Source organism: Populus alba, chromosome 4 (assembly GCF_005239225.2).
Source record: "Populus alba chromosome 4, ASM523922v2, whole genome shotgun sequence".
NCBI lineage: Eukaryota > Viridiplantae > Streptophyta > Magnoliopsida > Malpighiales > Salicaceae > Populus > Populus alba.
The window spans coordinates 23,140,876-23,156,981 of record NC_133287.1 but is presented as its reverse complement, the minus strand read 5'-3'; the positions used below and the strand labels follow the sequence as shown (position 1 = coordinate 23,156,981).

Sequence of the window (16,106 nt, the reverse complement as noted above, 5' to 3'; positions counted from 1 at the left end):
TTGAAATTAGTACAAGTTTTATATTAAATTCATTTAAATGCTTTTTTTTTTTAATGCATTAACTGATCTAAAAATATTGTTCTTCTCAAATCAAAAATAATAAACTCGGATTTGCAGAACTGAAAACCTAATAACTAAAGTATAAGGTTCTGTTTAATATTGTGGTGGTATGATATAGTTTATTGTAATTTCAAAAATTATTAGATTTTTATTTTTTTAGCATATTTTTTATTTTAAATTATAATAAAAAATAAGATTTAAATATATATGTATATAATTTATTTTAATTTATTAACAGAAAAAATTATTATAGTACCAGCTAAAAAGGTGGAAAACTGGTTCGGTTTTTTAAAAAATAAAGAAATTTATCTAACATATTACAAGATATATTTATATTACTAGATACTTTTTCATATTTCACCTCGGGTTACATATTCTTTTTTCTTAACAAAAAATTTTATATACAAACTTTTTCGACATGTTTTTGTATTATAAAAATTTAAGTGAAAATATATATATATTATATATATATATATATAATTAAATAATTCAAGAACTATGTATGTTAATAAGTGGAAAAAAAAACCATAAACGATAACTAAAATAAAACTGAAAAAATCAAGAGATAAGTTTAAATCAAAATATTTAATTTTACAAGAAAGAACATTTACACCATTAAAATAAATTTTTTATTCAATCAAACAATAATAGAAATAAACACACATTAAATTGATTGAATAAAATAAAAGAAAAAAATAATATGCAAGGCTACACATATGAAAAATATTATTTGAAAATAATTTTTTTATTTTCAAAAATAAAGTTCATCTATATAAAAGATTAAAAAAAAAGAATAGATGAATCAAAAAAAATTCCTTAAAAATTAAATACATAATTAAAAAATAACTGTCATTTCAAAAAAGCTCTCTAAACAACATAAAAAAAAATGGTGTATTAATCTAAATATAAATAAATAAAAAAATATTTTCAAAAAACATATAAAAGAAGGATTAATTTTTTAAGTAGAAACAAAAAAAAAAAAAAACAAAGATTAGGCGTTGCTAGGCCTAGCAAGCCAGGTTAGCCCGCTTAGCTCATTTTGTTTGGGCCCACGCACCCTAACCCTTTATTTTGTTGCAAATTGTTTATGAAAAAAAAAAAAAAAGATGACACGTCACCTGCGAGCCAGATATTTTTTTATCTTACAAAATAGTTGTACGTGCATTTTTTTTATGCATTTTTATATATAAAAAATGATCATGCATATATGTAATCAAATAAATCAATACTTGTATGAATTAATAATAAAAAAAAAAAAGATATTAATGATAACTAAAAATAAAATTTGAGAATAAAACCAAACATTTACCCAGTAGTGTTTTTTGAATTTTTTTTATTAAAATTAATCTTTTTATTCAATCAAATGATATTAAAAATAAACACGTGTATTAAATTGAGTAAATAAAATAAAAGTGGAAAAAAATATTATGCAAGGTTATAGATATTATCTAAAAATAAATAATTTTTCTTTTTTTAAAATAAATTTCTTGTATATCAAAAGATAAAAAAAAATATTAATTAATTAGAATTAGTTTTTAAAAAATTAAATATGAACAACACCACAAAAAAAATAATCTATATCCTAAAAAAGTTAAATAAAAAAAAATCACAAATTAAGGATATTAATTGAAACATAAATTTTAAAAAAGATATATAAAAAATACCACAAAAAAAGGAATATTAGAAAAACAAAATTGCTTGGTTGTTCTAGCTTAACTCGTTAAACTTGTGATCAGAACCATAAACTCAATCGGGTTCGTGTGTTTTTCTAAATTTATATTCAACCTTTAACAAAAAAAATAATAAACTTGTGATTTGGATCATGAACTCAACCGGACTCAATATTTGTTTCCTTTAAATTTTAGAAAAAAAAATTAAACCCGTGACTCGAACTATTAACTCAACCGGGTTCAATAATTTTTCCCCTTAAATTTATATTCAACCTTAAAAACAAATGCGCACAACACCATCAAAAAACAATTTCTACCCAAAACAAGTTAAATAAGAAAACAAAAATGATGTTAATTGAAACATAAATTTAAATTATCTAAAAATATATATTTAAACAAAGATACCAATAAAAAAAAATATTAGAAAAAAAAATAATTGTCTGGTTATTGTGGCTTAACTCGTTAAACTTATGACTCGGTTCATGAACTTAACTAGGTTCAATATTTTTTTCTCTTAAATTTATATTCAACCTTTAAAAATAAAAAAATTAACTCATAACCCAAACAAATAACTGAACCATGTTCAATAATTTTTTTTCCCTTAAATTTATATTCAACATTTTAAAAAATATATCTACATTAAATACGCATAACACCATAAAAAATTGGTAAACAAAAAAAAAGCACAAATTAGAGATATTATTGAAATATAAATTTAAGTATTATTTTAAAAAAAGATATCAGGAAAAAAAAAAGCAATATAAGAAAAATAATTACTCGGTTGTTGTGGCTTAACTCATTAAACTCATGATTTGAACCTTAAACTTAATTAGGTTCAATATTGTTTTCCTTTAATTTATTTTCAACTTTAAAAAATAAAAAAATTAACTCGTAACCCAAACAAATAACTGAACCATGTTCAATAATTTTTTTCCCTTAAATTTTATGATGGAAAGCACAACACCATAAAAATCAATCTTTATATATATAAGAAAAAGGTTAAATAAGCAAAAATAAATCATAGATGAGGGATATTAATTGAAACATAATGTTAAAAATTATTTAAAAAAAGATATATATATATATATATATATATATATATATATATATATATATATATATATATATATATATATATATATATAAAGATACTAGTTAAAAAAGCAATATAAGAAAAAAAAAATTGCCTAGTTGTTGTGGCTTAACTCATTAAATATGTGACTTGGATCATGAGGTTAACTTGGTTCAATATTTTTTTTCCTTTAAATTTATAACAAATCTGAAACAAAAAATACAAAGTAAATAGTGCTATCTACAATAAAACATGTAGGGTAAACCCAGATTATAAACTAAAAGTTCAATATTTTTTAAAAAAGATTTATAGTCAACTTTTATTAAAAAAAGCTCTGGAATATGAAGTCAATAAAGTTAAATATTTTTTCTCTAAAAATTTATAACAAATCTTAAAAAAATAATAAATAATAATATGAGGGGTCTTCGCTATATATATATATATTAACTAATAATCTAAATGGCGTGGGGAAAGTACTGTAGCTTTCCCCACGCCACATGCTTCTTCTTTCTTTTTTTTTTTTTTTCGTATTTTTCCTTTTTTTTTTTGTTTTTTCTTTCCTTTTTTTCCCACATTTTTTTTTATTTTTTTGGTCTTTAGTTGTTTTTTTTTTCAAGATTGTCTTTTTTTGTGTGTTTTTTTTTTCAAAATTATCTTTGTTTTTTTTTTTTTAATATTAAACTGGTTGAAAATTTAGTTTTTTAGTTTTTTTTCTTAAAATATTATGAATTAATACAATATTTTCCTATATGCTTTTCATAAAAAAATTTCTTCTTATTTTTTAGAATGGTTTTTGTTGATTTTACTTCGTAGTTTTTTTCTTTAAAACATTGTTGATTGTTACAATGTTTCCCATATGGTTTTTGTTTTGATATAATGTTTCCCCCCATGTATTTTTTTAAAATTATCTTTGTTGATTTTTTTTTAATATTAAGCTGGTTGAGAATTCAACATTAACTTTCCCCACATGTTTTTTTTCCTTTTTTTTTCAAAATTATCTTCTTCTTCTTTTTTTATTTTTTTTGTGTTTTTTTTTTCAGAATTGTTTTTGTTGATTTTTTTTTTAATATAGAGTTGGTTAAAAATTTAGCTTTATAGTTATTTTTTTAAAAAAAAAAAAACATTGTGGATTGCTAGAGTGTTTCTCCATATTGTTTTTTTTTTTTTTTTATGATTTTTTTTCTAAAATTATCTTTGTCGATTTTTTCTTTTCATATTGAACTGGTTTAAAATTTTGTTTCATAGTTTTTTTTTTTTAAAAAAAAAAAACATTGTGATTGCTACAATATTCCCCCACATATGTTTCTTATTATGATTTTTTTTAAATTATCTTTATCGATTTTATTATTTTTAATATAGAGCTGGCTGAGAATTACAATTACAAATTTGCTCATGAAACACTATAGATTGCTACAGTGTTTCCCTACATGTTTTATTTTTCTTTTCAGTTTTTTTTGTTATAATTTTTTTCAAAATTTTTTTTGTTAATTTAATTTTTTAAATATTAATCTGGTTAAGAATTTAGCTTTGTAGTTTTTTCCTTTAAAACATTGTGGATTGCAATGGTTTTTCTTCATATATTTTTTTTTCCACAAACCTACAACAACGCACAAGCATGTCACAAGCCCGCAGCATCGTGCGGGCATGGCATCTAATTTTGTTCTAAAACGCTTTAAACAATACACTAATGTTTTTTTGCTAGTATATATATAAAAGGGAAAAATAGGAAAGGACACTGTTTTTCCGACGAGTTTAGATTATAGGTGATAACATGGACGACCCATTAACTGAACGTATCTTTACCGAGTTTATTAACATTGGTTTGAACTCTACTTCTCTACTTTCCACACTATTTACATTCTCTTTGATATTTGGGACCCCAAAAAGTTTTAGCCACAACCCGCAAACAAATAAAGGATGATGACAATGAGCATGAACACGAGCTCCTCCTCCGTTCAAGTTCAAATGCAGGTAGCAGTACCCTTTCATTTTGAAAAATGCCAATCCATGTCTCAGCTGAGGCAATATCATTCCCAGATCATCCGGCTCGGCCTCTCCTCTCATAACCATCTCATTCCCCCACTCATAAACTTCTGTGCCCGCGCCAGCACCTCCGATGCTTTAACCTACGCTCTCAAACTGTTCGACTCAATTCCCCAACCAGATGCTTTTCTTTACAATACCATCATTAAAGGATTCCTTCATTCCCAACTACTACCTACTAACTCCATCCTTCTTCTCTACTCTCACATGTTGCAAAACTCCGTTTTACCCAACAACTTCACTTTCCCCTCTCTTCTCAGAGCCTGCAGAGAGATCCAACACGGGATGCAAATCCATGCCCATCTTTTCAAGTTCGGGTTTGGAGCTCATATTGTCTGTCTCAACAGTCTGATTCATATGTATGTCACCTTTCAAGCATTGGAGGAAGCCAGGAGGGTTTTCCATACCATCCCACACCCTGATTCTGTCTCCTGGACTAGTTTGATCTCCGGGTATTCAAAGTGGGGATTAATTGATGAGGCTTTTTCCATCTTCCAACTCATGCCTCAGAAAAATTCTGCTTCTTGGAATGCCATGATGGCTGCTTATGTTCAGACCAACCGCTTCCATGAAGCGTTTGCTTTGTTTGATAGGATGAAAGCAGAGAATAATAATGTGTTGGATAAGTTTGTGGCAACCACTATGTTGTCTGCTTGTACCGGATTAGGTGCTTTAGAACAAGGGAAGTGGATACACGAGTACATTAAGAGGAATGGGATTGAATTGGATTCCAAACTCGCTACTGCAATTGTTGACATGTATTGCAAATGTGGTTGCTTGGAGAAAGCTTTGCAAGTTTTTCACAGCTTGCCTTTGCCTTGTAGATGGATTTCTTCCTGGAACTGCATGATTGGAGGGTTAGCAATGCACGGTAATGGAGAGGCTGCAATTCAACTTTTCAAAGAGATGGAGAGACAGATGGTAGTTCCTGATGACATCACTTTTCTGAATCTCCTCACTGCCTGTGCGCATTCAGGGTTAGTTGAGGAGGGGCGTAACTACTTCAGTTACATGATCCGAGTTTATGGAATTGAGCCCAGAATGGAGCACTTTGGGTGCATGGTTGATTTACTTGGAAGAGCTGGAATGGTGCAGGAGGCTAGAAAGCTTATCGATGAGATGCCTGTGAGTCCTGATGTCACTGTTCTAGGCACTCTTCTAGGAGCCTGTAAGAAGCACAGAAACATTGAGTTGGGAGAGGAAATAGGGAGAAGAGTTATCGAACTAGAACCTAACAATAGTGGACGATATGTATTGCTAGCCAACTTATATGCCAACGCTGGTAAATGGGAAGATGTTGCTAAATTAAGGAAACTGATGGATGATAGGGGAGTGAAGAAGGCTCCGGGCTTTTCCATGATTGAGCTACAAGGTACTGTTCATGAATTTATCGCTGGTGAAAGAAATCATCCTCAAGCTAAAGAATTGCATGCCAAAGTTTATGAGATGCTGGAAAATCTAAAATCTGTTGGCTATGTGGCTGATACCAATGGAGTACTGCATGGCCATGACTTTGATGAGGAAGATGGAGAGAACCCCTTATACTATCACAGCGAGAAACTTGCCATTGCCTTTGGGCTATCAAGGACTAAACCTGGGGAAACTCTTCGTGTATTAAAAAATCTGCGGATCTGTGAAGATTGTCACCATGCATGCAAACTTATTTCAACGGTTTTTGATCGAGAAATAATTGTAAGAGATAGAACTCGGTTTCACCTTTTTAAAATGGGTCAGTGCTCCTGCCAGGATTACTGGTAAGTGGGTGGTCATGGTGATTTAAGGACCTTGTATCAAAATATCTAGTAGATATACAAGATGAAAGTGCAGAATGATAAAATCATAGAAACTTAGTTTTTCTTTCCTTTTTGTTCCGCACTTTTTTTATCTGAGCAGAAACCAACTATATCATAGATCGAAAAAGATGCACACAAAACGGATTCAGAAATCAAAACATCAAAAGAACGATAGAATATTATGCTCTGTATTGGTTCCTTAAAAGAGATGTATATTTAAACTGAAAAGAGGGGACATAACACATTGAAGTTGTTTTACACAAAAATACAGTGCTTTCAACATGTTGGTCATGAGAAGTTTACATAACATCTTGTTCTGTGTGTTCTTAATCAACGGATTTTGTCGGGGAAGAGGCACCAGGAAAGATGTATCCTCTATGGTACGCACCCTTGTTAATTGCTGCGTCTTTGTGAATGAATGGCTCCGATGCCCGGGCACTAATGTGATGGATGAGCCCCGGAGCTGCATGTCTTTCTCTATATGATGCCCAGGTGACCAAATAAAGGCCAGAAATGATCAGGAATCCTCCTATAAGGCTGTTTCGACACACAAACAAAAAAAATAAGTACAAAGTCAGCTTCCTTCTTGCACCAGCAATTTACCATCCGAACCATATTCTATAGCAAAATATAATCAGAAGCATATTATAATCCTGAGAAGCAAATCGAAGCATCATTGTGGATGATTGTATAACATACATGAAATATATGTAAGCAAATTAATCAATAAGCTGCGTAAAAAATTTGAAAAGAACTAGAGTATAACCTTCCCAAATAAATAGAGCTTCCAAGAAAAATTTTTGACAGAAAGGCAGATGCTGCAGGTTGAAGTGGATTGTAAAGTGCAACCAAAGCAGGCCCCAAGATCTTGTTGGACCATGTCAGCAGGCCATAATTAATGGCAGATGCAACAACCCCCTGAGAAAATTAAGACTGAAGTTAGATACAGCTTGCACTTAAAGGTTAGACACTAGAAGAGCTACTTTAGATTTACAAAGAGAAATTCAAAGTCGAAGGTAGGGAAATTAGATGACTTGTCAAGAAGCTGGCCAAAAGAACCACAATCTATTATAGATGACAGCTAATGCAAAACTTTAAGCCAAGAGGAGAAATCCACAATAATTAACTTGCTATTAGGCATCCCTGAAAATGTTTTCCATGTTTTGATTCCTAAGATAATCAAAAGGTTTTGTTGAGCTTATGGAAATGGAATATATGGCCCTTTAAATCCATGGCAATGGCTGAGATTACCTTTGTGGTTATGAAGGAAAACTCACACAAAGAAAAGATAACAAGAAAAGAACATGGAGGAGGCAAGAGTAGTAAACTTAAAATCAGTCCACCTTCATATGTTGGACTTGAACCATAGTATACCAGAAAAGAGTATCACATTCTTCTCTCTGTAGAAGAAGTAACACCATTCTGATTTTTAGTGCTAGTTTAAAATGTCAAGCTTGACCATGTTAAAGTCCTCTTCAGGCTTCAAATTTAGTAAGTGATATAAGAACTGGAAATGTATTGATGTGAAAAAAAAAATCCAATTTCAATACAGCCCCAAAAGGAAACTTACTGCATAGATGACTGCAAAACATTCAGATTGCGTCAAACTCCAGTCTGTTGATTCATTGGTCATAAACAATGCTGTTACTACCATCAACAGAGCTCCAAAAGCATATGAATACGCTGTGACTGAAAGACTGGTTGGATACTTCGCTAGAACCGGAGCCTGGAAGTTTTCCAAACTATGAATTGAACTTCATCAAATATAAACCATTAAAATGTAAAGCAAATAAAACTAACTAAGAAACAAAATGTTTTTGGCATTAAAAGATGCAAGCTATCAGAATAAACAAATGTACTGAATTTAGAAGTTGTTTTAACAATTTTCAACATTCAAATTGTAAGAATGGCTTAAATTCAGATATGAAAATTGGTTGAATTTTCATTAGTTGAGAGGTACATAGAAACACAACAGTGCAGAGTTGTCATTAAAAAGAATATCTTGTGATCCAGATTCTTCAAAAATGATTCAACTTTTACAAGGTGAAGGGGGTTGAACCTTTGAATTTGTATCATTCAAAACATAGTGTCCAATCATACACACAGGTATAACCAAATGATGGTGTACCTGAATGGCTAGGAAAACAGCCATGCACATGCAATTCCCTATTAAGCATAAAACTCCAAGGTGCCAATTATCCAGGCCAAAGTCCAACAAGCTAGACAAGAACCATCCAGCAGGCTCTGGTTGACCCCTAGCACTTATTTCAGTTGACACAAAGTCTGCTTCCTTAAACCCAAATACAGAAGGACCACGGAAGAGAACCATCAATATGGCACCAGAAACACAGACAAGGATACCTCCGACCTTTGCTTGACCTTCAGTTGTAAACAAATTCAGTCTTTCAGTACTGCAAGAGAATATATTGAGGATGGTTCATCAAATTTTGAAACAAAAGCCACCTCATGAATCGAATTAAAATTAAAAAAAAATAAATTAAATTGTATAACAAGTAGAGAAAAATGGATTAAAAATAAACTAACCCCATAATCACAGCCAGGATAAAGGTAAAAACTGGAATTGCAGGCTGGATGGCAGCCGCATAAGTTGGATTTGTGTAGCTAAGACCAAGAAGAAATAATAGCTGGTTGCCAAATATCCTAGCAACAAAATTGATAAGCAGGATGTTGTCATTCGTATAATATATTTATAATAGTAAAAAGGAAGGATTAATTAAGAGAAGAAAAGCTTACCCTGTTAAGCCAAGAAAGAAGAACGACAGGAGGAGTGGTTTAGTCAAAGGCTGTCGAATTCTCCTAGGGAAAAAAAAGAAGTTATAGCATCTAGTAGATTCATTCGAGTGGAATATTAGCTAACCTTTCTATCCATCTTTATAATAATAATAATAATAATAATAAACATAAATATCAAGATGCAATCCATAATGGAAAAAACCCAAGAAATCTAATAGAAAGAATTGAAAATAAAATGAAAAAGAAGATACCTTTCGCGAAAACAGGCAACAGGGGCTAGGATAGCGAGGGCAAGAAGATCCCGATAGACACAGAAAACGAGCTGATTGACCCCAACATTGAGAGCCACTTTTGTAATGACATGATATCCTCCATTGAATACCTGCACCATCGCCATCGCCGTATGAGCCTTCCATGCCTCTCCTCCTCCAATTCCTCCTGATGTTGTCATGTCTTATCTCTCTCTTTCTCTCTCTAGAGAGATGTATTCTATTATTAAATGTAGTGAAGAAAGAGAACCCAAAAGGGACCAAAGCAGAAGCAGGAGCAGGATTGTGCTCTTACATATTTGAGGAAACCTCAATTTAGTCCCAAATATATATACCAACTCTCAATTACATCCAAAATCTATTAATTTATTAATTAGATCCCAAGTATTTTCTACATCTATCGATTGCTATCAATTTGTTTTTAATATTTTAATCTAATTTGCATATTTTATGAACTAAATGATATTAATTCGAAAAAAATTTAACAAAAAGGTTAATGAATATCAACGTTTCTATCTAATGTGCATTTTTTGCAATAAAAATGCATCAATTTGAACAAAAAATTGAGAAAAATGCTAATGAATTTTAAAGAAAAAAACCTAATTGAGAACTTTATAAAATGTTTAAGAATTAATTGATAAGATTTATAGGTTCGGAACTATTATAAGATAGATATAGGAGAAATTCTCAGAAGAGGATAATTGTATGGTCCTAACCTAATCAATTCCTAGTACCTTCCCTCTTAACATTTAATAAAATCAACTACTTACTTGAAATTAAATGTCAACTAGAGATCCTCCGGTCATAACAGATGGGCATGGCATCGTCCATTTGGCCATGGAGTTCGTTGAAAATTAATGGAAAGTGGAGGGCTTGATTTAATCAAATTGAAAGCGAAGATCTGGTTTGACTAAATGTAAAGAATTGAGGGACCGTATCTGGTTTTTATCTGTAAGCTAGACAGCTAGTGATAAGTTGGTGCTGGACGGTTGGTTGGGATTGCTTCCAATAACAGCCTCCCTCCCTCGATTTGGACATTCTCTGTTTGTTTATATGGTTAATATATATACAGTTTTTATTAAATTTACTTTTTAAAATCTATAAAATTATCATAATGTTAAACACACTCACTTTTCAATTTCTAATCTACCGAACGTAAGAATTTGAATCTTAAAAGTAAAGAAATTGGACTTTTTTTTCTTTTTTTTTAAGTAAAGGGTCATAGTTTTTTAAAAACCTTCCATATTTAAAAGCCATCACACGAAAACTAACCTAAAGTTAGGTTATGATTTCTCCATGTCCAATCTTGTATTGTTGGGCTGGAGTATGCTCACGCCCAACTCTAAATTGGATCATGACGCATCCATGTCTAATTCTAAGTTGGGATATATCCATGCCCAATTTAGAGTTGGGTCAAGATGAGTTCACTCCTAACTTTAGTTGGGTTAGGGCATATCTACACCCAATCCCTCTTGTGCTCAGCGTAACGCTGAATCCAATTTCTATTAGGTTCAACGTACTGCGAAACCCAAATACACTTAGGTTCAGTATACAACTAAACTCAATTCCTTTTTGGTTCAGTGTAACACCGAACTTAATTTCTATTGGATTTGGCGTACTGATGAACCCAAATACACATGGGTTCAGCTTACAAGCTGAACCCAGTTCCTCGTGGGTTCAACGTAATGTTGAACCCAACTCCTATTGGGTTCGGCATACTATTGAACCCAAATAAACTTGGGTTTAATTTATAACTGAAAAGTAACTCCACTCTAAGCCTCCCTTACTTTAGGTCTGGGCTAGTGATTATAATACCCATCACATCCCATTAATTATGAACAAGCAGCCAATGCTTTTATTAATGAGATGTGATGGCATCAACAGTAGAATAATATTATTCTATTATTACAAGATTATATCTCTACCTCTCATATATTATATGAAACAAGTTATGATAGTTAATATAAAAGAAAGCTTGAATGCACAGAAAAAAGGTTTGAAACCTTATGCTCTTAGACTTATACACATTTCTTCTTTTCTTTGTAAACTTCAAGGCTCCAAATCCAATGGTAATTAGGAATGCTAATAGCCTAGCCATTGGAGGAGTGATCAATGGCTCTTTTTTTTTTTTATCATTTTCTCATAGACGGTGTAATTGATGATGTCCTAAAAACTCCACATAGCTTGGGGGCAAGACTTGTGTCTTGGATAATTGGCTAATCTCTTAATTATGACCATCTGATCCATTATCTTTAGCCAAGGTGGCTAGATGCGGGTTCCTAATACCTGTAAAAGGTTCTCTCTAGTGAATTTGGAGACTTTCTGATGATTAAATCAATAATTTTTTAAGAAAAAAAAATGTAATAATAGTACAAAGAAATACTATGAAAATAAATATACAATAGAGAATGAAGATTCCAAACCCTTTGTTTAAAGGACTCATGGTCTAGTTATAGCTTATGAGTCTTTTTTATAGAGAGGATAAGTTAAAATGTAATATTGCCTTGATAATAATAATGAGAGAAAATATATTTGACATATGTATTAATGTGTATAGAAATATGATGGATCCTTGAAGGATTTTTATACACTATCTCTTACACAACATTAATATTGATGGAAATATGATGGGTTCTTAGAGGACTTTTATATACCTAATATGTGCAGGAAGAGTAGGATCCAAAATGTAGTTGTGCTCAAATGAGACTAAGCCCAAGGGAAGTTGGGTTTTTTGGGGATTTTTTAGGCCTTTAAATTTAGGTTTATCAATACCCAATCATTTTTTATGTTAACTAACATAAATCAATAATAAATAAATAAAACAACAATTCAACTAGACAAAATCCATAACTTAAGATTCATACCACACCAACTTATTCAAAATTTCACATATCATAAAATAAATCAAATTGATCACATGAGATGAGTTTGTTACCTTAGTTAGATAATAATTCAAGTGTAAAATGCAAAAAAAAAAAAAAAATTAACCATAGATCCTTTCACCTTTCTTCTTCTCCTTCAAATCTCTTCAAAACCCTCACTTTTAGTTTGTTAAAACCCCTTTTAAACACTTAATTTTTCCTTTATTAATCCTCCAATACCCTTGTAATCCCTCTAAGTTAACCTTTTGTATGTGATTTTATCAAGATTTGAGAAGAAAAAAAATTCAAAAACCCTCCCCCTCACTTTAAACCTAGTTGTTAGCCACAATGCAAAGAAGGAAGACATTTATAATTCTAGATTTTTTTTTATTTACACATTCGCCCCATAATCTTTCATAGTTCACTTTTTTCCCCACTTTTTCTTAATTGATTTTCCTTTAACAATTTAATATCATGTCATCGATTCTACTTCATTCAATTTCACTTATATACATTTAATTTAATTTTCTAAATTTAATTTAACTCATTTTATCTTCAGGTTAAAATTTTTATAGTTCAAATATTTTTAACCAAAGGTTTACAATCTCTTCTCCTCAAATAAAATTTCATCCTCAAAATTTAAACTTTGTACCTGGGTCTAATAACAATTCAAGATGTTTCCTCCTTATCTCTGATTCTCTTTCCCAATTCACCTTTTGAATTTAGGATCTTTTTCATAATACCTTTATTATAGGTATCTTTTTGCTTATGAGTTCTCTTTCACTTCGATTAAGTACATTTATCGACTTTACTTCTAAGGTTAAATCTTCCTTAATTTCTAAATGAACTTACGGTAGTACTCTGGATGGATCTACTTTGGCCTCTAGTAATAAGGACACATGGAACACGTCATGAATCTAGGACAAGTAAGGAGGCAAAGTTAACATGTAGGCTATAAGTCCAATCTTCCTGTCAATTTTAAAAGGTCTGATGTATCTTAGCACTAATTTTCTCTTCATACCAAAACATAGCATATGTTTCTATAAAGCAACTCTTAAGAACACTTTATCTCCTACATTAAATTTAAGTGGCCTTATTCTAATGTCTGCATAACTCTTTTGTCTATCTTGAACTTCTTTCATTTTATCATTTATAACCTTTACTTTTTTTCTGAAGTAATATGCATCAATTTCAGTCGCATCAATTTCCTATCACCCACCTCCTCCTAACAACGGTTGTTTAACACCTTCGTCCATAAAAAGCCCTATAAAGAGACATCCCACTGTGGCTTGATAAATGTTATTTGACACAACCAAAAGATGGATGTCTTCTCCCAAGTGCACTAGTGTCGAAGTAATAAATAACTCGGCAAGACCAGAGTCGAACCATAGGGAGGTTAACTATATAAATTATAAATAATACTAATAATAATAAGTTAAAGAGGACTTTGAGATGGAAGATTAATGTAAGGATTCAACAATGATAAAAAAACAAATGTCAAGGTTAGAGGATCCACTTATAGTATTAGAAATAAATATAGTATAAACTCTTTTTATTAATCAACTGGAAACCACACACAAAGAAGGTTCCAATCGGATAATTTATCCTTAATAGTTCATTATAAATTTTTAACATGATCATATTAATTATCTTATTTAAGTAACACTAAACTTTTAAATATTGCCAGGAATTCATGATGCTAACTTATGTTAACAACAAATTAAGTTCCTTTCATAGCACAGGTGTAGGTTATACCATACGATTGGCTATGAAAGTGCCAAGCATTTGTTGTACCAAGTGTTATACAACATAAATCTAGATTAACCATTTAACAAGCAAGGTATTAAGAATTGGTAAGATAAAAAGATAAAACATGTTAATAACAAACTTTCTTGGATATAAACATTGAAGTCCATGTTGAGTTTATATTATACATATTCTAACACCATAAGTGAAACCTTTTCACCTTGACATAATAAACTTAGTTAAACATAATGAAAAAGATAAACATAAATAAACAACATAAGAACATAAGTATAGTAAAGGAAATGAAAAGCATAAACAAGAGATTAAGGAAAATATAACATGAAATAAAACTTAAACATTACAAAAATATAAAGAAAGAAATAAAGAGCATGATCTTGATCTAAACAACCAAAATGCCTAAATGCATGACAAATGCCTTCTTTTATAGGCCAAAATTTAAAACTATTGATTTGATGACTAATTGTTGAGTGGGTGGCCAACTTTTGACTTGATGAAAATCCTTATCCTCTTGTCTGAATAAAACATCATTGCTAGCATTAGAACTAAAACCACCTATACTCATGAAAGTTATAGAAAATTATCTTATCTTTCCAGGAAAAAAAATTGAAGTCATTTGGACTTCTAGAACTCAAGATATGGGTTGAACACTGAACAGTGTCTGGGCTGCAGGACAGATTGGAACTTCTCCATTGTTGCTATAATTTAGACTTGAAAATGACATTTTTAAATCTTGGACTCCACATGAAAGTTGTAGGCCTATATCTTACCGAATCTTTCCAAAAAATTAAGGTTATTTGGACATCTAGAACTTGAGATATGACCCAATTATCGAATAATGTTCCATTTTGGACTACACCAACATCTCTTTTCTAAGTTTGGCGCTCTCTTTGTCATTTCAATTTCAATACTTAAACTCATCAATCAATTCTTTTATTTATGTGATAGACCTGCATTTAAGATGAATATTTACCATAAATTAAAGGTATCTTATATTATTAGATATATTATTATAAAACATGCTTTAATTAAGGAGTTATTGATACTTCAGGTGCAAAATGATGATATAAAACCTTGATAAAAATGCTCTTTTAAGTACTAATCATTATTATATTTAAACTCTACTAGTAACAAGTGATCCTTCTAGTTACTTTCAAACTCCACTATACATGCTATCAACAAGTCTTCCAAAGTCTAGATTATTCTCTCAAATTAATCATCTATCTAAAGATGAAAAGCAGTGTTTAAGTTCAATCTTGTTGCTAGAGCACGTTGTATATTTGGCTATGGTTGAGAAGTGAACATAGGATCTCGATTTGAGACAATTAACACCAATACCCTATGCATTCTCACCAACTCATTTACATATAACTTTGCCAATTTGTTAACTGGATTTGCTATCTTCATAAGCAAGAACAATACAAACTTAGTCAATCGATCAAATATAACCTAAATAGCATCACCTCCCATTTTCCTTTGGGTAGCCCTAATATGAAATCCATCGTAGTGAATTTCCATTTCCATTCTGAAATTAAAAGTGGTTGTAAAGGCCTTGCCAACTTTTGATGTTTTGTTTTAACCTATTGACACATACCATATTTAGATACATACCCAGCCACTTCTTTCTTTAAATTCAACCACCAATAACACTCGTTTAAATCTTTGTACTCCCCAGGTGTACTACAAACCTAAACTCATGTGCCTCCTTCAGCACCTCATTCTTAAGAATCGTATCATCAGATAAAGACATTCATCTTCCCATTACTATCATCCCATCTTTTAGGATTTGAAAAGTAGTTTCAACTTATTTTACTTTGTCT

General features: G+C 30.8%; 2 protein-coding genes across 2 annotated transcripts; one reads left to right on the top strand and one right to left on the bottom strand.

Annotated features, from left to right (window-relative positions):
- Positions 1–4,722: 4,722 nt before the first annotated feature.
- LOC118050079 (pentatricopeptide repeat-containing protein At5g66520) lies at positions 4,723–6,603 on the top strand. Its single transcript, XM_035060307.2, has one exon. It carries the CDS (start codon positions 4,723–4,725, stop codon positions 6,601–6,603), a length of 1,881 nt encoding a protein of 626 aa, XP_034916198.2.
- Positions 6,604–6,786: 183 nt separating this feature from the next.
- LOC118050080 (WAT1-related protein At4g19185) lies at positions 6,787–9,920 on the bottom strand. Its single transcript, XM_035060308.2, has 7 exons — positions 9,644–9,920; positions 9,393–9,455; positions 9,183–9,299; positions 8,767–9,049; positions 8,209–8,364; positions 7,405–7,556; positions 6,787–7,175 (listed from the first exon to the last, which is right to left on the bottom strand). Exons 1-7 carry the CDS (start codon positions 9,841–9,843, stop codon positions 6,965–6,967), a joined length of 1,182 nt encoding a protein of 393 aa, XP_034916199.1. The 5' UTR covers positions 9,844–9,920; the 3' UTR covers positions 6,787–6,964.
- Positions 9,921–16,106: the final 6,186 nt, after the last annotated feature.

Excerpts from the sequence above, each read along its gene's own strand:
- LOC118050079 (XM_035060307.2), top strand. The coding sequence starts at position 4,723 with ATGACAATGAGCATGAACACGAGCTCCTCCTCCGTTCAAGTTCAAATG.
- LOC118050080 (XM_035060308.2), bottom strand. The coding sequence starts at position 9,843 with ATGACAACATCAGGAGGAATTGGAGGAGGAGAGGCATGGAAGGCTCAT. Across the intron at positions 8,365-8,766 it reads CTGTTTTCCTAGCCATTCAG|GCTCCGGTTCTAGCGAAGTA; the intron begins GTACACCATCAT and ends GAAAACTTCCAG. Across the intron at positions 7,557-8,208 it reads GTTTTGCAGTCATCTATGCA|GGGGTTGTTGCATCTGCCAT; the intron begins GTAAGTTTCCTT and ends TAATTTTCTCAG.